We start from the raw sequence: 24579 nt of genomic DNA, 5'->3' as shown, positions 1-24579 counted from the left end.
TTTCTCTCTACTTGCTCTAGTGGTACCTATTACAATCGTTTACATACTCTAAACTTAAAAGTATTGTTTTAATATTAAGTCTCTTCCAACTCTAAACATCAAATTGATATTTTTGGTTGGGGATATGAGGGTTTAAGATCATTGAGTATAAAAATCAATTACAAAAAATATCTTAAGATTTATAACCTAAACTCTCAAGTATTTTCTTTTTCTTTTGCTTAGATAGCCTCTATACAATATATATGAAATATACAGAAGACATTTTGTTGCCTGAGATCTTTTTATAATTTCTATAGATAGATAGCTTCAAGATTCAGAGTGATTCTTGTGTTCAAGCATAGGAAGCATATGAGTGGTATGTCTAAAGTAGCAATATAAAAATCTAGTCCCTGTGATAAAATCACAAAAATCACACAGCTTGTCATTGCATGGAGAAAGAATGCATCAAATTCTACCAATTTTTCTTTTGCAACTATACAACTGTTGCTTTCCTTGTATAAAACCATGGTTAAAAATTGTACATTCAGTAGCTTCTGGATGGGCTCATAGGGTCATAATCATAGGCATCACCAACTTTGACGAACCGGCCCTTCACGCGCTTTCTGACATCAGCCCGTTCTTTGCGAGAAGCATACCTCACTCTCTTGTCAAACCTAAAATAGGATATAACCATTGATTTTTATCAACTATAGAGCAAATATGTTTTTAAGTTTAGAAATAAAACAAATCCAGTAATTGGAGAGTGTAGTTTGGTAGCAAATGAAGTACCTAATTAATAAACACAAGTTGAGATCAGGACAAAAAGTTATAGCCATCAACCATCATTACTTTTAGCTCAGCTTAGATTAATGATAGAGTAAATTACTCTCTACCCCTCGTATTTTTTTGTTTACTATACATACCATCCATCTAATTATGCACATGAAAACCGTCTCTCAGCTTGTGGATGTAAGGTTGCGTATATCTACCTTCCCCAGACAGCCAGACCCCATTAAGCGGAAGCCTCGTGTGCTAGCCGTTAATTAAAAACTGCTACAGTCGAGCGTAGCAGATTTGTCAATAACCTGTTAGCTCATAAGATAATTTGTGTTGAAAGTTCATTCCTGACCTTGTTAACAGTTGCATGTTGAGAAATGAGGAATAACATTCACTAGGTGTAGCCCAGCATCAAAGTCATATGGTTGTGCACGAAACTGAATTTTCAATTAAACTGCACAAATTCAACGCACTAGTCCCCTTTTCTCAACTTATAAGGCTGAGGCTAGGCAATGGTAGGAATGACACTAGATCACCAAATATCCATGAATTAACAACTATATTGATTGCAGTGTTTTAAATTGCGGACAACATCGCCTGATGCGGCCGCAATATTGCGGACAGCATCGCCTGATGCGGCCGCAATATTGCGGTTGCGCGACCACTGCAACTGCATCACATCATAACTGTGGTGTGATTCCGAATCACACTGATGCAGCCACATCGGGCTGCAACACAACCGCATCTAACCACATTTAGACCGCATCAGATTCAAAAATATTTTTTCAAACACAAAATAATTCAAACCGCAATCTGCATCGCAATGACTGCAATCGCAATAATCGCAACTGTTACCACAATCGCGACCGCAATTGTAATTTAAAACACTGATTGACTTATTTATTAGGCTTGTGTTAGAGTTAGTTTTAGCTGTTTAGTACGGCTTTTCATAATTGAGGCTAGATCTATATAGTGCATGCAAAATACACTGGAGGATAGAACAATATGTTCGTAGCAATATTATTGCAATTTACTTACTTGCGAATCTTCTTCTTTTCCTTATAACGCATGACAGCATTACTGCGGTTAGCAGCAGAATGTCGGAAAGTATCAGGACATGGAGGGTCTCCCATGAGAAGCATTGTAGAAGCCCCACAGTCTTGATAGTCTCTAGCATTAGTCTCTCCCACTATGCCAGAAAAAGAAAGGTTTGATGGGGCTTGCCTTGACGTAAAACAAATTATTGGTTCAGTTTTAGTACTCAATATGGAATCTGCAGATTCTGCATTGCTGCATGCCGATTGTGACCCCTAGACAAAATGTTAGATTGGAAAATGAGTATCGTATGAAAGAAATGTCAAAAAACTCGACCCTCAAAAAAGAACTAAAATGATCTGTCCATTATGACTTCCACATTACAAGCATGCATCATACTGAACAGCCAACATCTCATTCTTTTCCCACTTAAATGCATGCACATATGTAGGAAAACAAAATACAAGTAACTAAACATTGCCCTATTTGTAGTATTCATCATAGTAGTTAAACTTTTCACAATCACCACATGATCAAATACACACTAGTTAATACACAGCATTATTGCATGAAAAATAGGGAGCCTAACATTTGATACTGCAATGATAGAAAAATCAAGCTTATCATAGATAAAGAGTGACAAGAGTTGCGCACCTCAGCAGCAGCAGCACCCAGACAATCAGAATCTTCAGCAGATATGTCCTTTGTCCCAAACAAGCTATCAAATCCACCATTTTCGAAGAGCTCTTCAGAATGAGTGAGAGTCATGCCAAAAAGTTCATCATAGTTCTCAAGATTTAGATCCACTTCATCCATGTCAAAATCAGGATACATATTATCTTCACATATTGAAGGGCATTTTGTACCAGGACAGTAGAACTGCGTATTAATTGTGAAAGATTAGCTATGTAATTTGATGAAATTATCAGAATATGATTATAAAAATAAACTTGTGTGACTGATTTCGATAATGGCCTGTTAGCTAAGCTATCTATATGATAAAATAAGACATATTTTCTGATTTCATGTTTAATACTAATAGTGAAAATAAGACATATTTTCTGATTTCACTCCCTCTGCTATTGTGAGAATATCCATCACATCTAGTGTTGATTATGAAAATCATGATGAAAATTATTATATGGCGTGCAGGTGCAGCTATACCTTTGGCAGACCTTGAGTGGAAGGTCCATCTGGGTGGTCCATAACACGAGGTTCTGCGCTTGACTCAGGTTTACAAGAAGTCCCAACTGAAGGCTTACCCTTACCGGGTAGATCATTAACTTGATCTGAACCAGTCACATTCTGATTTTCTAGAGGAACCCAAGAACTTTTATTGCTGTTCTCATTAATACTCATTGAACCTAGTTCCTGCTCACATGTAGATCCACTCATAGAAGGGATATCTAAGACTAATGACCATATAGAAGACAGTTCTTCTGATGAAGGGCACCCAGAGTAGCAATTGATTGTTTCTCTCTTATGTGTTGAATAAGATGTAGTCAAACCGTGACCCAACCAATCACAGTTCTGACAAAGCGAAACTTTCTCTTCAGCACACCTCACAAATGCAGGTTGCGAACTACATCTCTCGCATAAAAGGGTTCGTGAGTGGCGCTTAGAAAGGGCATTAGCAGAATGAACATTTCTATCACATGACAAACATAAGCATGCAGCATCAGAGCGGCAGTACACCATGGACCTCTGCTCTCCACAAAAATCACATGTATAACCCATCTTTAAATCGACTCTATTCCTGCTCCTTACTCTAAATATCGAGGTCGCCGATTTGTAATTTTCTCATGAAACAGAAGCCCCTTCTTATCTGAAGATGCTGAACTCGAACTTTGTCATATAACTTGCAAGCCGTCACACAATCTGATAAAGTAAGCAGAAATTTAACTGTAAATTCAGCAGTTGTCAGCAAAACAAGTTAAAATTTTGATTTGAACAGATGCTTTATAATATAGAGGGAAAAGGAAAAAATTACTACTTCTTTTTCATTGGTCTAGGACCTTCATCACATCAGTTGTCTCCAACAGTATCCCAATTCGTGTCCCGGGCCAATTACATGTTGTCACGTGAGTACAAAATTTAAAAACAAAAAATAACATTTTAATTGGCTTGGGATAAGAATGAGACATCATTTTAAACAATTGATCTCTGTGCCCAAGAAACTATACAACAGTGACTAATTCTTTCAAAATAATATTAGTAAGTTATAATTGAGACAGCATGACAGCATCACCTAAATAATAATTGTTTAGAAGAACTTTCAAAAGGGAATTTAGATTTGAAGTACAAAAGTCCTATAAATGAAACTTTACATAGCAAAATTACCATTTCATTTCATATCTAAACAAGGTCATTTCCATCATCATTAAAGAAAATACAAAAAATAAAAACTTAGCTGGAACTTCAAAGCAGCCTTAAAAAACATCATTCGATAGATATAAATTATAGGTAGCAGATCAATTCTAAATAACCAAAAAGTTAGAAATTTCACCACACCCATAAGGAAAAGAGGAACAATGAATCACCAAAGACCAAAACAATAACCAGCCAGTTAAACTTTTCAACTTGCTCAGAAAAAAATGAACTTTGATAAAAGTAAAAACAAAAAATGAGAAACACAAAAGGAAAGTATAAGCTAATAGAATTACCTTAAGGCAAGCAAGAAAAGGAGTACAAGATCAGAAAAAAAATATATATATATATATATATATATATACTTTTTATGCTAAACTTGAAAGCAAAGACCCCTTGAAGCAGCTGAATTTTCCAAGAGAACAGACACCACTGACTTATATCTCCTGCTTTGATTTTTTTTCAGTTTCTCTCTCCTCTGTCCTGCTTTGAGTTCAGAGATAGGTAGGAACTAGCAGTATACTGTGTTTGACATCAAGATGTGTAGATAAGAAATGAGGAGATATTTGTGTTTTTTTTGTATAAGCTTGGAACTTTCAAAAATAATCTAATCTTTTTTGGAATATGTGATTCTTCTTCTTAACCAGTATTATTTATAAAAATTAAGTATTAGACCAATGTCTTCTAGAAAAATTTGTTATTAATACAAAGAATAATATAATGTGATATTTTATGTTTGATATTTGTGGGTATATGTCAGGTGACATAAGCAAAACCGATCGAAAGTGCAATATAAAGAGGAAAAAATATATAATAGAAGTGGGACCTAGTACTTTTCATTGTGATAGAAAAAAGTTAGGGCTTTCCTCTTTATGGGTCCCCCCATCCACGAGAAACAAAAGCTGCTCCTATATTTCATGGACTTTCTGTTCTTGATTATTATGGTTGATTATGTTCTTGTTGTAATTATCATCATATTTTAGAAGTGAAATACTTTTATTACTCAAATCAAATTATCAGTAAGAAAGTGTCCTCTTAAACCAAACTATGTCTAATGCACCACCCAATTAGTAATGGTGGGTTGCTTTATTGCTAGTCCACTAAAAAGGAAAAACAATTCATGACAAGTCTAACAATTATATTCTTCAAAGTTCCAAATTAAGAAATATCATAATTATCTTTTGGGTTAATTTCTCTAAATATTATAGTTTTCAAACGATTTAGTAAATTAAGGTTATTTTAAAACTTTTTCTCAATTTTAGGGTTATCAACAAATTATTTACTAATTTTTAGATAGTCAAACAAAATATTTATCAATATGTAATAGTTGAAGACAATATATTTTTTAAATAATTTTTACTATGACATATGTACATGTGAGGGACATGCATGTCAGATGTTAGCAAGTTGCCAGTGTCATCATCGTAACTTATGACCTAATATAAATAAGATGCCTTTAAAAATATATAACTAAACTTCTGAAGATCAAGTATCTAATTAGTACATGCATTATAATTCCAAGTTTCCTTCATGAGAAAAGTAATATGCAAAACATTGATAGAAATTAATATAAATGTTGTGAAATCTAAGCTAGATATTAATTTTGAAGAAGTCTTATATAAGTTTTAACTAATTTAATTGGTTAAACCGTCTGATCTGATCAGTTAATATCATAATATCATATATAATTATAAATATATTATATAATTAATAAAAATTAATGAATAAGATACTTATTGAAGTTTTTTGGAATAAAGTAGAATTGATATCATCTTTTATTCAATAAAGTGAATAAACAAAGCATTGAAAGTGGATTATTGCACTCTATTGCAACTTGCAAACCCTTTCACATAAAATAAATTGATTAAAAAAGTGATTGAAAAGTGCAAACCCTTTCAAATAAACAAATCAAGAAATGATAAACCCTTTAAAATAAACGCAGCCATAAAACCATTTAAAATAAAGAATGTGGATTGTGGAGAAAATTATTAAACAAAATTCAAAGCCACAAACCCTACAAATAAAATATAACAGTGTTCTGACTTGCGAGAAACCCTTTCAAATAAACAATGTCGATGGTGCAGCAATGTTGCGTGAAGCGGCGCAACGTTATTGCGTGAGGTGGCATGAAGCTGCTACGAGAGGCTAATTATGGTGACAGAAAGACGATAGAGGAGCAGCGACAATATAAATATGTTTGCTATTATGTATATATATACATTATCATTATATTGACAATATAAATATGTATAAGTATTTAGAAGAGTGGCTGTTACATAATGTGTAAATAGTGTGTGTATCCTCTTGAATGTAAATATGTATAATTTAAATCTCAGTCAATGATTATTTAAACAATTGACATTTTAGATATTGAAGACGATCCATACCATATAAATATGGTGTGTAATATAACCAACCTTCCCATTACATCCCTATTTTTACTCTCAATATGAAGACTTTTTCTCCAAAGAAAAACAAACTTTGGTGTCAATCACGCTATATTGGCCAAAATATTCTGGCAAATGAATTTCTTCTCTAATTACCAACAGCATTGCAGGCTCATCTACCTGTCAGTTCTTTTAACTGTTAACACCTAATATCTATGCGTTGTTGAATGTTAATTCTGCATGGTTGTCATCAGCGTTGAATCCTTCAAAAAAATTGATAGTGCTTAATTATAGGGTATCTCCAATTCTATTCAATTCCATTTGAAGTTTCTAAGGTGAGATCTAATCTTTGCATTAATCTTCAGTATGATGACGAACCCAGAATCCAACGAAAACCATTACATTAGAAAGTGAATCATAGTGATCAAGAACCGGTACGTATACTCAGCTCATTTAGGTATACAATTTTGTCACCTGCTTATACTATAAACGCAAGACTTTCTTAGATGGTACATATGTTTGGTGCGCACAAGGCAAGGTTTTTTTCCGATTAAGAAATATTGTATTAAACTGAGCTCACCCAATACAAAAGAAAGATCAATAATTGATCTTTTTATAAACTACATTATTGAGATAATCAGGTAATTATGAAGGGAATCATGATTTTATTTTAATGCTACAAAAGGCTTTTGAATCCATTGATTAGACTTTCCCTTAGGAAGCATGCATTATGGCTTTCCATTTTTCATTTGGATCACAACCAGTGACAAGCAGAAATCAAGGATCATCTCCAGTTGAGAGCATTTCAGATGAGCCTTTCCCCATCAAAACTACTGAAAGCACAGTCACATGCATCTACCAAGCCAATGTTGCAAGACAATGGAGAAATGTATCAGTGTTATGGTGCAAGAACCTTACGAACCATACATTACACCTTAATGTTGATAGCATAGGAGGTGAGATTCATCACACTTGTAAGATTGATGTTAAGCCTTGGTACTTTTGGAACAAGAAAGGGTGCAAATCATTTGAGGTTGATGGCCATCAGGTGGAAGTGTATTGGGATCTCCGGTCTGCAAAATTCTCCGGTGGCTGCCCGGAGCCGAGCAAATAAGATACTTATTGAAGTTTTTTGGAATAAAGTAGAATTGATATCATCTTTTATTCAATAAAGTGAATAAACAAAGCATTGAAAGTGGATTATTGCACTCTATTGCAACTTGCAAACCCTTTCACATAAAATAAATTGATTAAAAAAGTGATTGAAAAGTGCAAACCCTTTCAAATAAACAAATCAAGAAATGATAAACCCTTTAAAATAAACGCAGCCATAAAACCATTTAAAATAAAGAATGTGGATTGTGGAGAAAATTATTAAACAAAATTCAAAGCCACAAACCCTACAAATAAAATATAACAGTGTTCTGACTTGCGAGAAACCCTTTCAAATAAACAATGTCGATGGTGCAGCAATGTTGCGTGAAGCGGCGCAACGTTATTGCGTGAGGTGGCATGAAGCTGCTACGAGAGGCTAATTATGGTGACAGAAAGACGATAGAGGAGCAGCGACAATATAAATATGTTTGCTATTATGTATATATATACATTATCATTATATTGACAATATAAATATGTATAAGTATTTAGAAGAGTGGCTGTTACATAATGTGTAAATAGTGTGTGTATCCTCTTGAATGTAAATATGTATAATTTAAATCTCAGTCAATGATTATTTAAACAATTGACATTTTAGATATTGAAGACGATCCATACCATATAAATATGGTGTGTAATATAACCAACCTTCCCATTACATCCCTATTTTTACTCTCAATATGAAGACTTTTTCTCCAAAGAAAAACAAACTTTGGTGTCAATCACGCTATATTGGCCAAAATATTCTGGCAAATGAATTTCTTCTCTAATTACCAACAGCATTGCAGGCTCATCTACCTGTCAGTTCTTTTAACTGTTAACACCTAATATCTATGCGTTGTTGAATGTTAATTCTGCATGGTTGTCATCAGCGTTGAATCCTTCAAAAAAATTGATAGTGCTTAATTATAGGGTATCTCCAATTCTATTCAATTCCATTTGAAGTTTCTAAGGTGAGATCTAATCTTTGCATTAATCTTCAGTATGATGACGAACCCAGAATCCAACGAAAACCATTACATTAGAAAGTGAATCATAGTGATCAAGAACCGGTACGTATACTCAGCTCATTTAGGTATACAATTTTGTCACCTGCTTATACTATAAACGCAAGACTTTCTTAGATGGTACATATGTTTGGTGCGCACAAGGCAAGGTTTTTTTCCGATTAAGAAATATTGTATTAAACTGAGCTCACCCAATACAAAAGAAAGATCAATAATTGATCTTTTTATAAACTACATTATTGAGATAATCAGGTAATTATGAAGGGAATCATGATTTTATTTTAATGCTACAAAAGGCTTTTGAATCCATTGATTAGACTTTCCCTTAGGAAGCATGCATTATGGCTTTCCATTTTTCATTTGGATCACAACCAGTGACAAGCAGAAATCAAGGATCATCTCCAGTTGAGAGCATTTCAGATGAGCCTTTCCCCATCAAAACTACTGAAAGCACAGTCACATGCATCTACCAAGCCAATGTTGCAAGACAATGGAGAAATGTATCAGTGTTATGGTGCAAGAACCTTACGAACCATACATTACACCTTAATGTTGATAGCATAGGAGGTGAGATTCATCACACTTGTAAGATTGATGTTAAGCCTTGGTACTTTTGGAACAAGAAAGGGTGCAAATCATTTGAGGTTGATGGCCATCAGGTGGAAGTGTATTGGGATCTCCGGTCTGCAAAATTCTCCGGTGGCTGCCCGGAGCCGAGCAGCGACTACTATGCAGCTTTGGTCTCAGATGAGGAGGTTGTGTTGTTATTGGGGGATCAAAATAAGAAAGCTTACAAGAGAATGAAGATGAGACCAAGCCACGTTGAGGCTATGTTATTAATGAAGAGAGAAAACGTGTTTGCCAAGAAAAGCTTCACAACCAAGGCAAAATTTGATGAGAAGAGAAAAGAAAGTGACATTGTTGTGGAGAGTTCAACCAGTGGGTCCAAGGATCCTGAAATGTGGATTAGCATAGATGGGATTGTGTTGATTCATGTTAAGAACTTGCAGTGGAAGTTCAGAGGGAACCAAACTGTTATGGTTAATAAGCAACCTGTGCAAGTGTTTTGGGATGTGCATGATTGGTTGTTTAGTGTCTCTGGGTCAGGGCCAGGTTTGTTTATTTTCAAGCCAGGGCCTACAGAAGGAGAGAATGAAAATGAAGATAAAGGGTATGAAGGGTGTGAGAGTGATGATGGTAGTAGTGGTTTTTATTCAACTCTAAGTTATGCTCCTCCCTTTGAGTCCTGCTTTGTTCTTTATGCCTATAAGCTTGAGTGAGATCACATGTATGGAACAATGAGTAGCAAGATTGTAAAGTTAGTCCTCTTTCCTTTGTTTTTTTGTCTAATCCTCAATGGATAACCAATATTATAAAGGATGTGAATTGATTTTGATTTTGTAAATTTAATTGAAAGACCTGGTTGATGGAAACCAGAATAAAAAGAGAAAGAGTAAAATGTTAAGTATGTAATTCGGACAAGGATCCTCTCTCCCAAAAAAACTGTGTCCCTGTCCCTAACCATTTCCTAAAATAATATAAAATATTAATTTATGTTTTTTATAAAAAAAAATTCCAATAAAATAACATATTATCAATGGGTACATGTGATTCTCTTCCCAAAACTTCATTACAACCAAGTTTGTCCTTAAATAATTGGCCACCAACTAATTGATCACCACGTTAGACTTAGGCTATATTTGATTAAGGAAAAAAAGTTGAAGGAAAGAAAGTTGAAGAAAATAAAAGTAGTAGTAAATAAGATATTTGTATTTTTTTTTATGAGTGAAAATGAAAGAAAATACAAATGTATAAATAGTGTATTTAAAATGACATAAGTATCTTTATTATATATATATATATATATAATTATGATACTTATTATTTATATATATATATATATATATAAAATTATGTAGTGTGTCTAATTTTTAATAACTATTTTTACCATAAACATAATTAAATAATTTAATTTAGTAATATTAATTAATATTTTTTAAGTATCATATAAACTAAGTTTAATATTATATTTTTTGTTTATAAAAATTATTAATATCTTGTATTTTCTTCTCACTAATGTATTTAAAGAAAGTATAACACATTTTAATAATTATTTTTATATTTTTAATCATCTCATTTTCACACATTTGCATTTTCTTTTTTAAGTTTATTTATTATTTGTCACTTTGTTGGTAATTTTAGGGTACCTCCTCAACTTGACACCGGGACAAAGCATTAGCCACACGATTAGAGATACTAGTTCTATATTTAATCTCATACTGAAACCCAATAAGTTTGGTAGCCCACTTTTGTTGTTCTGGTGTATGTAATACTTCTGTCATTAGATGTTTTAAACTTTGTTGGTCTGTTAAAATACAAAATTTTCTGTCGATGAGATATTGACGCCATTATTTTACTGTCTCTATCATAGTAAACATTTCCCGAATGTAGGCGGATGCGTGTTGCATGCGTGAGGAAATTTTTCTGCTGAAAAAGGCTAGAGGATGACCATTCTGGGACAACACAACGCCGAGGGCAACAGCAGACGCATCAGTCTCGACCTCAAATGATTGGGAGAAATCCGGAAGGCGCAATACTAGAGTGTTTATCATTGCTATTTTTAAGTTTGTAAAGGTCAACTGAGCCTCTAGACCCCCTGTAAAATTAGGTTGCTTGAGTAATTCGATGAGACGAGCGGCGAGTGTGGCGTAGCTTTTTAAAACTTATGATAAAAGTTGGTGAGCCCTAAAAAACCCTTGAGTGCCATGAGTGAACGTGGTTGTGGTCAATCGAGCATAGCTTGAATTTTATCGGGGTCTAGTTGTATCCCACCATTTGTTATAATATGCCCCAAATAACTCATTGATGCAACCCCAAAATATACTTAGACAATTTGGCATAAAAGTGATTAGAAACCAATAGGTCTAACACAATATGTAAATGATGTAAATGAGATTCCATGTTTGAACTATAGACAAGAATATCATAAAACAATAAGACAAATTGCAACAAATCATGCATAGCCACTTGAAAAGTGGATGAGGCATTTGCGAGCCTAAACGGCATCACCAAAAACTCGCAGTGCCCATTGAATGTGCGGAAGGTTGTATTGTGAGTATCTGCAGGATGCACTCTAATTTGATGATAGCTAGATCGTAAATCAATTATAGAAAAAATTGTAGCATTTCCTAGCTCATCCAACAACTCATCAATAGTAGGAATTGGGAAATGATCAGGAATAGTTATTGAGTTGAGGGCGTGATAATCCATGCCAAATCTCCAAGTTCCATCTTTCTTCCTGACTAGTAAGACTAGGGAGGAAAAGGAACTTGTGCTTGGGATAACAATCCTAGCGTTTAGCATCTCTTTTAGCATAGAAGTCATAACCTCCTTTTGAGAATGTGGATAGCGATAGGGTTTGATGTTAAGTGGTGTAGAGTTGGGAATGAGTGGAATAGAATGGTCATGGTATCTGGGTGGGGGTAGTGTAGTGGGGGTAGAGAATATGAGTCATAAGTTTGGAGTAATGTTTATATTTGGGGGTCTGGAATGTTGTGGTGTTAGGTAGGTCCAGTGGCAGAATAGAAATGGCATGGTAAGTGACTATGTTATCTTTGTGGAAAAGTCTAGGGAGATGATGGAGGGTTGATGGTTGTAAGTTATAGGAACATTCCCTAGTGAGAGTTATAGTAGAGTCGCCCATAGTGAACTACATTGATGGTACAGAAAAATATGAACTAATTGGACCAAGAGTCCAGAGCCATTCAATACCCAAAACAACATCAACACCTTTGATTGAGAGTAAATACAAGGGAATGATGAATTCTTGATTTTACAATGCAATAGGGGTGTCATTACATAGTCCTCCAGTATAGTAGATGTGAGCGTCGTTACCGACCATGACCGAAAAATTAGTTGTTTGAGTAATTGGCAAGTGTAAAAACTTGCAATCCGAGGTTGTAAAATGTTGTGTGAGCTACCCGTGTTCACCAAAACAGTCACCTGATGACCCCAAATTGAGCCTCCAAATTTTAGAGTCTTTGGTGATAGTTGACCTCCCAAGGCTTGATCAGACATGTGAAAATAAAGTATGTCCTAGGAACATGGACTACTGTGGGATGGGGTCTGCATTTGATCAGGATCGTCCCTAGTTTGTTGGGTCGTTTCCCAAATCTGGGAAGAATCATCCTCCAACATCAATATAAATAATTTGGTTGAAAACGGTGGTCGGGAAGAAACTTTTCATCGCAATTGTAGCAAAGGCCCTAAGCACGTCATTCTTGCATTTGTGCCATAGATAAACGACGAATGGGAAGGGAAGAAGGGGTTGTCATGGCAGGTGGGTGGGAAGTTGGGGTAGGTGGTTTGGGAAAATTGGAGCTGTGTGGGAATTTTGTAGGTTTGCGGTAGACACGACCAACATCAAGGAGTTTTGCCTCCACCGTCTTAGCTAAACTCAAGGCCTCCGATATGGATTTAGGACGTAAAATGGCTAACTCCCTTCTAATTTCATTAGAGAGTCGAGAAATAAAGCAATTAAGAATTACCTTTGGAGACAAACCCCAAATTCTATTACATAGTTTTTCAAATATGTGTTGATATTCAGCCATGTCCCCATTTGTTTGAGTTTAAACAATTCAGCCTGATGCTTTGTGTAGATGGATGAACCAAAATGGATTTCCAAGTCCTTAGTAAATGAATGCCAATCATATAGTTGAGAGTTATGAAATATCCGTTGAAACCAATTAAGAGCTTCCCCTTGCATGTAAAAGGAAATCATGGGAAGACGTTGTCAAGGGGTACCATATACAGTTAAAAAATTGTTATACTTGAAATATCCAACTAATAGGTTCAGAGCCATCAAAGGGAATAAGCTGAAGTTTAGGTGGGCAAGGTTGTGGGGAAGGGTGGGGGTGGTTGGGCGGGTTTGGGAATGTGGGTTGTGGGTAGTGTGGTGATGGGGTGGTTGAATGGTTAGGCATAGGTATGTGAGTGAAGGGAATGATGGGTTATGATTCGGGTTGGTTGGAAATATTGTGAGTTAAATGGGAAGAAGATGTTTGAAAAGGAGAGCCATGGGGTGGATATGGGGGAATAGAGGGTAAGATTCTAAGTTCAGTGAGTTTATCGGTGATGATGTGTAGGACAGTGATAATAGCAACATGTCTTGCATCTTGTTGTTCTTGATTTTCTTCGATTGCTCAAGGAATAATTGGGTGATGGAGTCATCTGGTTCTTTGTAAGTGATTTTGAGAGGCATTTGAGAAGGAATGAAAACACCAAATTGTTATTATGATATTTTATGACTAATGAGCTAAGGATCTAGAGAATAAACTACTAATTGCTAGAAAATAGTTCCCGAACTTCCTCATACCCATTCATGCATCATTCATTCTTCCTTAGTAAAGCAAAGTGCATAAAAATAAAAATGATTTGAACTGTACATCTGGTCACATCTTACAATAACAATAACGGAAAAAGTAAGATATTTTTGGCCCTCACAAAAGTTACCTCCAACCAGTATAACTTCGATAATTGTTGCATTGATCCTTGGCATTATATTTTGTCTTCTGTCTAGCCTACACCATTTGTTGTTTTTCTGGTACTGTTTTTTCCTTCTACTGTTTTTCTGCTGCAGTTTTTTTCTCTAATTTTATGCTACTGTTTTTCTACTGCAGTATTTTTCTCTAATTTTCTGCTACTGCTTTGTTCATTATTCTGCTTTTGATCGTGTATTTGTAATGGGTTAGCAACTCTTATGCTCTTTTATTATTATCTCTTTGCTTAGCGAAAAAAGAAATTTTCTTACTAATCAATGTTGCATGTACAAGATGAAAAACCCTATTTAGAGGAATATTCAAATAACCTCATTCTGAATATTATCAAGAGAGGAAATTCAAGATTTTTTCTTTAATTTGGGATTGGAGGGTACAAACTGTAAACCAGACATGCATCTAAGATTTGACAAGTGTAAAGAGATTAAAAATGTGAAGGAAAATATAAACTTGAGACCCAAACTTTAATCCAAATGAAAATTATAAGCAGAAATTATTGATTTAAGTGTACAGTCAAAATTTCATGTGCAAAATCTGCTAAAGTCCCCCACTGCCACAATCCACGTAAGAACTTAAGTATGACCAAATCAACTACTTAAACAAGATTTTGGATGAATAAATGAATACAAGGGGCTTCTTAATAATATGTTCATTAGGTAAAACTATTTCAAATTTGGTCTCACTTCTCTCTCAAGGAAAAATAAAGTGGAAAAAACAAAAAATGTGAATGATCCTACGGATGAGCGGTCAATGGATTAATTTCTGCAAAAATCAGATACATAATGAGTTATGTTTAAAAATAATATACAAATTGATATATCAGACATTAGTCAATGTATATTTTACAAAAACAGACCTTACTTATTTCGAAACATGATATATTATAACCTAATTTTTTGTAGAGTTAAATGCAAGATAAGTAATAAACTAAACTGCTACTGATTACTGAATGTGTGATTCATATGGGTGGAACATTAGAGTTAGAATTGTAGATGTGTGGTAGAAAAAGGAAAAATAGGATTAGATAGAAATATATTTAAGAAAATGATCATATAATATCAACATACAATTAGATTAATAAATCTAAAGCATAAATATTCCAACAGTTAAGTAAAAATGAAATTGCATGAATTTAACTTGTATAGAGCATACTTAATTGAACCATGTGTTCTATTCAACATGGAGAAGGGGTTCATAGCTTACCACCAATTGGTGCTGGGTCAGTATGCACATAAAAACTTGCAGAAACTATCAAATAGCAAAGAATGAGCATTATTCCTTTGAAGTAGTTCGAGGTTCCATTCTACATAAATGAAACGAGGTTAAGTAAATATCAAATCCTTGCAGAGACATAGGTAGTTCTAGTCTTTTAAATTGAAACTTACATGCAACAAGAACGCAACAATGATAACAGACATGAAGAGTGTAGTAGTCTCGAAAGGTTGAAAGTTCAAGTCCATAGGGCAGTCAATCATCCATCCAACAACCACACAAAAAGGAATCTGCAGAGATTGCAAATCATGGTAAGGACTAAAAGCGAGGCACGGTATCACAAAGTTGTTGTCTCTTCTTTATTCTTCCAATAAGGGTCACTTTTACAATTTAGGATATAAATTCAAGCTATTCACTAATACCTATGGTGTATTCCTATTTAGAGCTAATTAAGTTTGGTACATAATAAATATTTAGTTAACTAGAATATGATATAAGTTATAATTTTAGGAATTGGAGGAGATAATTTATCATCCGGCATGAAGAGATACTTAATTCAAGCTATTCACTAATATATAATGGTTAGATTTGTTTCTTTTGCATACTTCAAAAGGAGTCGTTTTTATTAATGGATTGTAACTCATGTGAAAGTTTAATTTCCTATTGCATTTAGGTATATGTATTATGTTGCTTTCTGATGAAAAGCATTGCAGCCCTAGGAAACTTGTATGTCACCTTGAATAAATTCTTTACCTTGTTTGATGGAATAACCAAGATCTTTTGGTTTATAATAAAGTTAGAGATGGCTGAAGTGGTTTCAAGTTCATTATAATCAGAAATCTCTCTTTGTAAGATAGTTAGATATCCTCTATATATATATATATGATCTTACTAACTAGAATATTGGAAGGTAAGGGAAATATAATATGATTCTGATATTTCTTTTAAAAGAAGACTTACCAAAAACATTGATATTTGTATTGAAGATCCTACAGCCACTTCAAGAGATAAGTCCTACATATATGAATGATAGAGCCAGCTTAGAATCTAGAGAAAATCAAACTTATTCATTTCATACAAATTATATTTTTCCCTCCTACAAATAAAATTCATCACATTTTATATTAATGTATGTATGTTTTAACAATATAGGGAACACAACTTTCTCTTTAATTAATTAATACGGCTGTTCATAGACGTTAAAATTGATGGGAATCTTTTCTAATTAATGGAAAAGCTTGACCAATGAACCTTGATAGATGGTTTATTGAATACATTCAATGATTGACATTCCAAAGTCTTGAAATTACTCATTGACTCTTGAAGACTATAAAATTCAACTTATTAAAATGGAGTAGTATTTTTAAGGTATCTTGAAAGTATGACAAAATATAATCCTCCACTATGTCTTTATGATGAAGTTTTTCTCCCCTTTACTATATAAAGGAAACTCGTGAGGAAGGGATAAACAAGCAAATAAAAAGAACAATATAGAAAGTAAGTGAAAGAGTTAATATCTACCATAATGTGTGAATAGTATTCCTAGTGAGATACTACAAAGAGTTTGTATTTCCTCATTCTTGGATGAGATTGAGTGTTATTCTCATAGAGTCATAGAGATACAAATATTGTAATTGTAGTTTATATATTGGAGACATTTTAAAGACTATGTGCCATGGTTGTTTCATTCTCAATTTGAGGCGATTTTTTCATGTTAAAATTAGTGGTGTTATTCTACTACTTTTCTTTATTTTATTTACCCATTTGTCGCTTTCGCAAGTGCCAATTTTGCATCACAGAAACAACAAAAATTTGTTCTGAATATCAAACAATGGTATTAGAGCTTCCAGGTTCATTCGAGGAGCTTAGCCTCTGTAGTCTATAATATCCCTCCTTCCAGCTCTCTTCTTAGGTATATATAAGGGTAGATATTATATATATATATATATATATATGAACATGTGTGTTATCATAATTTTATTGATGATAGAAGGACATGGATACTATATCCATAAGTTTATTGATGATAGAGTGCTAGCTTACTTGAATAATAAGAAACACAATGATGGATTTTTAGTTGAGAGGTATAAAACATAAGTTTTCTCTTGAAATTCATGAATTAGGTCTTAATATAGAATTTAATTTAGACATATGATTAGGATCAAGAATATATGCCAGTTTGGTTTTAAACGGTAAATTGTGCAAGTTTAGGGTTTACAATTATGAGGTAAGTCTATATATGAGAATCTAGTAGAAATGACCCAAGTAGCCATATAACTTAACTGACTTTATAATGACTCATTGAGATTAAAATATTGTGGATAGAAAGCTTTTATCTCAGCCTTAGAGTTTAATAAAAAGTTTGGATAAAACTTTTAGGGTAAGGGTTAGGTTTCTAGTGAGCTTAGTTAGATTGTCTGTGAGTACCTATAACTTTTTCTATTAGTCCTATGAAAGTATAGACAATCATCTATACTCTTGTAGACAATATTCAACATAGCCCTAAGGTAACTTAGCATGCAAGAAACGCAGATGCACTACATAAAAGTGGTACTAGTTAAACCCACGTAAAATCATGCATGCATGCACCCAACGTAACTAACCTACCCTTAACCACTTAAACATTCTCTAATCATATGGGCCATATTATTTATCACGCAGTCAACCCAGGACTCCCTTAATCCTCTCTATATAAAGCCACTAAGTGGCTTCTACTTGGTCAAAATTGTCAAATCAAGTCAACACCCACACAAAACTTCTTCTTCATCTCTCCTCTCTCTCATGGTGGTAACAACAAGGAGGGGAACCTCCATATTTTCTTCTCGAATCTCACATCCAAGTGAGAATCTCTCATCAGTAAGGTATGGTGATTACAACCATGACCTTTGTTTTCCAATATATAGGCTCTTCCTTAACTCATTTTCTTCTCTTTTGAATGTTCATGATCAAGGTTAACATGGTGAAGAGAATTGGTTGTGATTTTAACTTCAATCTTTCCCTAGATTTTCACCAATGGGAGAAGTCAACTAAATTGAGGTACGAGGAACTTTATTTTGAATTCAAATCACTGAAATTCACTCTTCAAAATACTCTAAATTTTTTTCTCAAAAATATATTTTAAGAGACCCATGGATTCATGCATGTTACATAGTTTTCCCTTAAGAACTTGATGAATTAGTTCTTCATACAGAATTAAGTTTAGACAAAAGATCAGGATCAAGAATATAAGTCAGTTTGGTTTTAAACGTTAAACTGTCGAAGTTTAGGATTTACTGTTATCAAACATGTCTATCTATGTAAAAATTGCACTATCACTAGTTAATCAAGGTTAATACTTACAAGTTTGTCTTTGACAGCAAACATTACAGATCCAGCATGTTCTGCAGCATTCCCAACTATGGGGAGAAGAATAACACTAAGAAATGCCACAGGCATTTTCAACTCTTTTGATGCCCCCTGAAAAATATTGCATATGTTAGATGTTACAAGTTACAACAACTCCAAAGGCCACAAGTTTATCAATAGTGGGAAGAAAAAGGCTAACTATCAAATGATATTAATCAGTACTAAATGAAAACCAAAAGGAAATAATGTTTTTGAGAAACTTGAAATTTCCAACTAATAGAACAGTTGCACAAAACTCTATTTCTTGGGGTCCGAGGATGAAAGATGTAGACAGTCTTACTCTACAAACGCAAAAGGTTATTTTCAGGATTTAAACTAGTAACATTTTAATCCTTAAGCAACAATTTTACTATTTTGTTGAGACTCATTCTCATAAATAAAGGAAAATGGAAATTAAACAAAAGATAAAAAGTAGCACATAAATATTCAAATTCTGTTTAAAAGATAGGAAATAAATAAGGTGACCACAAAAGAAAAGGCACAATGTTTTGATGATTTAAATTACCTCTATGGTTTTAACCAAGTATCCTGACAAGACAGATATACCTCCAGTTAAGATTGCCAGCCATATCATTGATTCCCACATAGAAATCTCAGGGACTTCTGCATCATCTGTAGTCTCTTTATTGAGACCTCCATCCTAAAAATCATCCATTGCTATTATAAATTAAAAGAAATAATTAACAATACTCAAAGTTCACTGTACATGGATCATTAATTGCTTAAGAATTTGATATTAGATGCTTCCACAGTGTAGAGATACTAAATTGAATGATTAAGTGTATGATACAAAACTTCCTATTGAATCATTTGTAAAAACATTGCAGACTAAGTTATGCTACATGCTTCTTTCTAAGCATCTATATACTGAACTATATATATATATATATATATATATATATATTTGTTGAGTAAACAAAGAAAAGAAGCATTAAGGCTTAACCTCTTCCACTAGGGCTGGTAAATTCTTTTGACTCTTCACTTGAAACACTATATAGCAAACATAAGCCACAAGTAAAATGCAACTTGTAAACCTTGAAAGATTTAACTGAGATTTCTCATTTTCTAATTCTGTGTGTGTAGCATGGAGAACTGCTGGAAATATCAGACCCATTACTGCCATCAATAGTAATCCAAAATCCACACTAGTATCTGCCTGGTCATTAGAGAGGGTCAATTCATGTTATATTGTCACAAATAAGACATAAAATTTAATGCAAAAAATAAGAATATTTAATAAAAGAGTGAAACCTAGTCATTAAACAATTTGGCGTGTGCCAATTTTATATCCCAAAAAACAAAAATCTAAATTAGTACTAGTTTTGTTATAAAATATGTTAAAAAATACCAATTTGACTTACATTTAATATTTTTGGATACCCTTTTAGATTTTTCAATTTTTGGGAACGTAATTGGTACACGTGGAAAATTTTGAGAGACCAAAATAGATATTTACTATTAATAAAAAAAATACATATCTTACATGGTTAAATGATTGTTCTCTCTTATAAAACACTACTCCACCAGCAAATAATGCACATCCAAGCACTAGCAACAGGTTTGACAATATTGAGCCTAGTAGTGATTGTTGAACCAGATGAATGAAACCACTTTTCAGGGCATGTATTGATATAATTAGTTCTGTTGCGTTTCCAAATGTGGCATATAAAAGACCTCCAACTGCAAGGTCAAATTGGAAATTAAGTAATTAAAACAAGCTACTAATGCTTTTGTAACAAGTTGAATAAGAATATATCGTTAAAAAGTTGCAGAAAAATTATGGTCAGAATAATAATAGGACATTGAAATCAAGCATTTATTTAAGAGTAGAATGTAGATAGCAATGGGGAATGCAAAATCTTCTTTTGAACACAAGTACAAAATATTATACAAATTATATTCTAACCAGTGTTTTAAATTGCAGATCGCATCATTTGATGCGACCACAATATTGTATTTGTAATGACCATCGCAACTGCATCATATCACAATTGCAGTGTAATTCTAAATCACAATGATGCGGCCGCATTGGGCCGCAATGCAACCGCATTGGACTGTAGTTGAACCGCATCAGGATTCAAAAAAATTTAATCACAAAATAATTCACATCGCAATGTTCTGAAGCACGGATTTGTCAAACACCCTCGTGTGTCGGTGTCTGACACGTATCCCACACGGATATGCTCGGATTCACGAAGGATACATATCCGTAGAATATCCAAAAAATAAAATAAATAAATATGAAGACACGTATCATATTTGTTTTCAATAAAATATAGGATAATATAAATTCGTATTCAATAAAATAGGATAAGATAGATTTGTTTTCAATAAAAACACCAACTTATTTAAAGGTCACAAAGACTCATACCAATATACTATCACATTGCATTGACCCTTCAATAGCCGGTCCACCATACCGACTCTCCGATCCATAACATCATCATCAAGGAGGAGATGAAATTGATACTATTTCTATTTCTAGGGCTAGACAATAAGCAATTTTATGAATAATTTTACTATATTTTCTAATTTTGGTATTTGGAATTTTATTGACAATATGATTTTCAATTTCCCTTATATTTTTTACTTTGGATATTTTGATTTACACTTATAATTTTATTATATTTTATTCGTTTTTTATTATTTTATACACGTATCCTTGAACGTGTCGTATCTTTTATTTTAGAAAAAATATGTGTCGACGTATCGGATACGTATCGTATCCGATACATGTATCCGTTTTCGTGCTTTATAACCGCAATGGTCACAATCTGCATCACAATGGTCACAATGACCATAATTGCAATAATCGTAATTGTTAATGTAATCACGACCGTAATTACAATTTAAAACACTGGTTGTAATTGAAGAAAGGAAAGCTATGAGTACCTGCAGGTCCAGTAAACAAAGCTAGTTGTCTGCATGGAAAAGCAAGCCAAAAGTTACCTTATAATCAAATTCTAAAGTAACAGTCAAACAAATTATATTTGAACATGTTGTACAAAAATCACATCATTCATTTTAGAGCATGTTTACCAAAGAACTATTGGGAAAAGAACAATTGTTACTCTCTTCTTTACTATAACAGAGATAAGTCTTAATCCTAAGCTATATGCATATGCATAGGACCATTGTTGAAGGAGGTTTTCATAATAGAAAAGAAGACATAGTTAGAAATACATGTCCATGCCAAGTGAAACTACATCTAAATCGATCCGGTATATGAGGCTCTCAATTTATCATTGCGTAATGTTCACGTCTTCAACTATATCTCAGTTTATAAAAAAATTATAATATGCTCAGAAACAACAATATTGTCATTAGGCTCCATTATCTACAGGATAATATTTTCAATATTTACATACTGCCAAATTTTATATGTAGAATATCATGCAATTCCTCTAACTAACGATCCTCTTCGGTCATGGAGAGTAAGTGCATGTTTTTTCCCTTATTTTTAATAACAAAAAGTGCAATATCAATGTAACTAAAGAGATAGATGTGTCATTAAAAGTTGTATTTCCCTTTGTTTTTTGAAACACTTGTCTCTAAATTAATGGAGAGAATCCCGACTCATAAAAATTGTCAAACAATTTTAAATTGCAGCCTACCTTGAAAGTGCATACATTGTTCACTTAATATAGATGAAACTTAGTGTAACTCACTCTGTTGTATAGCCCAAACGCTCAGCCAAGGGTATGATGCCCAATAAGCAAAAAAGAAAGACCAATCCCTGAAACACATTTGAAACTTTCAGCTAAATCAAAAGGATTATTTTATTATCATACATGATTCACAAAGAAAGCAAACTGTGCCAAAAAAGAAACTTACATGACTATCAAACAAATTATGTACCAAAATTGCCATGGGGCCAAAAGGCATGAGTAAATTTATCTTGGTGGAAAGAACTACAACTTTTATGCTGCTAAGAACCTTACTTCTTACTACATCTTGAGAGAACTTCTCACAGTCATGATCAATTGGTGAAACCTCTGCAAAAGATAGGCTTTTTCTTTGAAATGAAGAAGGTCCAAGTAGGCTAGCATTTTCAAGTTCTACTACAGATCTTCCCTCTAAGCATTCCATCTACATAACCAAATCTTTCTTGACAGTAAGATATTGCTAACTATATAAAGGGAAATTCGAAATTGTGCACTTATAATTTAGTTTTAATATGTATATATGTGTTTCTATATCTGAAGTACATAAATTAAATGTATCATCAAGGTGGAGTGGAGAGCAATGAAGGAATTGTTTTATATATAGATACTAGCTCATACCGAGATCGCCCGCTTCATTGTTTGAAATTTTCTTTGTGCTTATGATAATGTTTTCCAAATGAATCAAAATAGCACCTACATAAAAATCTAACTATCAAAACATTTAAAGTAAATGATATTCCATTTGCAAGGTGAAGTTTGGTGGGGAAGGAATGACAAAGGAAGGCTTCAAAACTCTCTCATACGTGTATTTCATAGCTCACCGATCTTCCATTTCTATCTATCTCTTCCAAAACCCAACTCTTAAAAAAAAATAGAGACATTATAAATCTACACCCATGCAAATGGTAAGAGAATGACCAAATCCAGTGGCTAGTCTACATTTAAATTAAAGCATAATACCTCCCTATCACATGATACCATCTCCCATAATTGCACTAAGACTGAAAAACTTTTTAGTTTTAAGAATTTTTTTCTTTTTGGTGTTAAAATAAATTAAATAACAGTGAGGATGGTGATCTGGGATTTTTTTCCAAGTCCATTTCATCAGCTGAATTAACTGGTTATTTATTTAAGATAAGATCTTAGGTTACTCTAATTAACATATAAGAATTTATCGACTGAAACTTAACTAACTGTCACTTTTATCATCAAATTTTACATCTACCTCTATAGATAGAGACAGCCAATAGATGAGAAGAAGAATAAATAAATTAAAACAAACGAATAAACAAACCTTTCACAATTCCAGAGTCAAATTTATTTATATTATATGTGGGATTTGTAGTCAGAAGAAGAGAGTAGTGAAATGAAAGCATATAATAAATAAACTTAGGATAATCAAAATTTGTCTAGCATATCATATTTTATTGTTCTCTGATAATTGAGTTTGCCATAGGTAAGAAGATCTAGTCACAGAGAAGATTAGATTGAAGAAGAAATTAAAGAGATGATTACAACGAAGTTCATTATCCACATGGCTTTGATGGCACCAACATCGCCTATTTCTCAGGTTTTTTGGTATGCTATTTCTCATAGTTTGAAAGTGCCCTTTATTACCGTGCTGTCACATGAGTTATGGAATATGACACATCCCATAAAATCAATAATTATATCATTTTTATTTCATATCCAAAAGATGAAATTATATATTTCATATTTTCTCTCTGTCTCACCAGCACACTCACTCAAAAATCATAAAATAAAAAAAAATAAAAAAAACGAGTATTGGTTCAAGTAGTACATGGTTGATTCCCTTTAGTTAAGAACTTGGTTCGAGTCTTGTGGATGGAAAAAATACAGATTAGTAGTGAGTACCTAAACTCCACACGGTAAGTGCACGGGTCACAAACCTTTCTAGAAATAGGTTCTTTAAACTATGCACAATATATACTCCCAATTTTTAAAAAAACTCTTTACATATTACTCATTGCATCCACGGAAAACCGCTAAAACACACATAAAACTCTCAAGTGTG

The 24579-nt window shown here is 33.3% G+C and overlaps 3 protein-coding genes and 1 long non-coding RNA gene across 7 annotated transcripts; 2 read left to right on the top strand and 2 right to left on the bottom strand.

The window, feature by feature from the left end:
- Positions 375-3557, bottom strand: LOC109356633 (zinc finger protein CONSTANS-LIKE 10-like). 2 transcript variants are annotated; one of them, XM_019600051.1, is made up of 5 exons: positions 2956-3557; positions 2446-2670; positions 1795-2066; positions 522-653; positions 375-389 (listed from the first exon to the last, which is right to left on the bottom strand). In XM_019600051.1, the coding sequence occupies exons 1-4, from the start codon at positions 3526-3528 to the stop codon at positions 524-526; spliced, it is 1200 nt and encodes a 399-aa protein (XP_019455596.1). In that variant the 5' UTR covers positions 3529-3557; the 3' UTR covers positions 375-389; positions 522-523. The 2 variants fall into 2 exon arrangements, with proteins under 2 accessions (XP_019455596.1, XP_019455595.1); XM_019600050.1 differs by lacking the exon at positions 375-389 and having other exon boundaries at positions 396-653.
- On the top strand, positions 3425-14969 carry LOC109356636. Its single transcript, XR_002108764.1, has 3 exons — positions 3425-3582; positions 3658-3659; positions 14958-14969. It is a non-coding gene; the product is annotated as an uncharacterized LOC109356636 (long non-coding RNA).
- Positions 8950-10101, top strand: LOC109356635. The gene has a single exon (XM_019600052.1). The coding sequence runs from the start codon at positions 9049-9051 to the stop codon at positions 9985-9987; it is 939 nt and encodes a 312-aa protein (XP_019455597.1). The 5' UTR covers positions 8950-9048; the 3' UTR covers positions 9988-10101.
- Positions 14840-24030, bottom strand: LOC109356632 (vacuolar cation/proton exchanger 5-like). 3 transcript variants are annotated; one of them, XM_019600048.1, is made up of 12 exons: positions 23839-24030; positions 22714-22968; positions 22548-22615; positions 21772-21800; positions 20363-20559; positions 19823-20035; positions 19385-19519; positions 18814-18930; positions 16435-16488; positions 15648-15764; positions 15466-15565; positions 14840-15024 (listed from the first exon to the last, which is right to left on the bottom strand). In XM_019600048.1, the coding sequence occupies exons 2-12, from the start codon at positions 22966-22968 to the stop codon at positions 14996-14998; spliced, it is 1314 nt and encodes a 437-aa protein (XP_019455593.1). In that variant the 5' UTR covers positions 23839-24030; the 3' UTR covers positions 14840-14995. The 3 variants fall into 3 exon arrangements, with proteins under 3 accessions (XP_019455593.1, XP_019455592.1, XP_019455594.1); XM_019600047.1 differs by lacking the exon at positions 23839-24030 and adding an exon at positions 23163-23229; XM_019600049.1 differs by lacking the exons at positions 16435-16488; positions 23839-24030 and adding an exon at positions 23163-23229.

This window comes from Lupinus angustifolius, chromosome LG09 (genome assembly GCF_001865875.1).
Source record: "Lupinus angustifolius cultivar Tanjil chromosome LG09, LupAngTanjil_v1.0, whole genome shotgun sequence".
NCBI lineage: Eukaryota > Viridiplantae > Streptophyta > Magnoliopsida > Fabales > Fabaceae > Lupinus > Lupinus angustifolius.
The sequence above is the reverse complement of the archived record's forward strand: the minus strand, read 5'-3'. Positions and strand labels throughout refer to the sequence as shown.

Bases quoted from the DNA above. Each gene is read 5' to 3' on its own strand.
- LOC109356635 (XM_019600052.1), top strand. From the start codon at position 9,049: ATGGCTTTCCATTTTTCATTTGGATCACAACCAGTGACAAGCAGAAAT.
- LOC109356632 (XM_019600047.1), bottom strand. The intron at 22,616-22,713 runs GTAAGTTTCTTT...AATGTGTTTCAG, and splicing joins ATAATTTGTTTGATAGTCAT to GGATTGGTCTTTCTTTTTTG. The intron at 19,520-19,822 runs GTTAAGCCTTAA...GATGATTTTTAG, and splicing joins TACCAGCCCTAGTGGAAGAG to GATGGAGGTCTCAATAAAGA.
- LOC109356633 (XM_019600051.1), bottom strand. From the start codon at position 3,528: ATGGGTTATACATGTGATTTTTGTGGAGAGCAGAGGTCCATGGTGTAC. The intron at 2,671-2,955 runs GTATAGCTGCAC...ATTAATACGCAG, and splicing joins CCACTCAAGGTCTGCCAAAG to TTCTACTGTCCTGGTACAAA. The intron at 2,067-2,445 runs GTGCGCAACTCT...CATTTTGTCTAG, and splicing joins TGGGTGCTGCTGCTGCTGAG to GGGTCACAATCGGCATGCAG.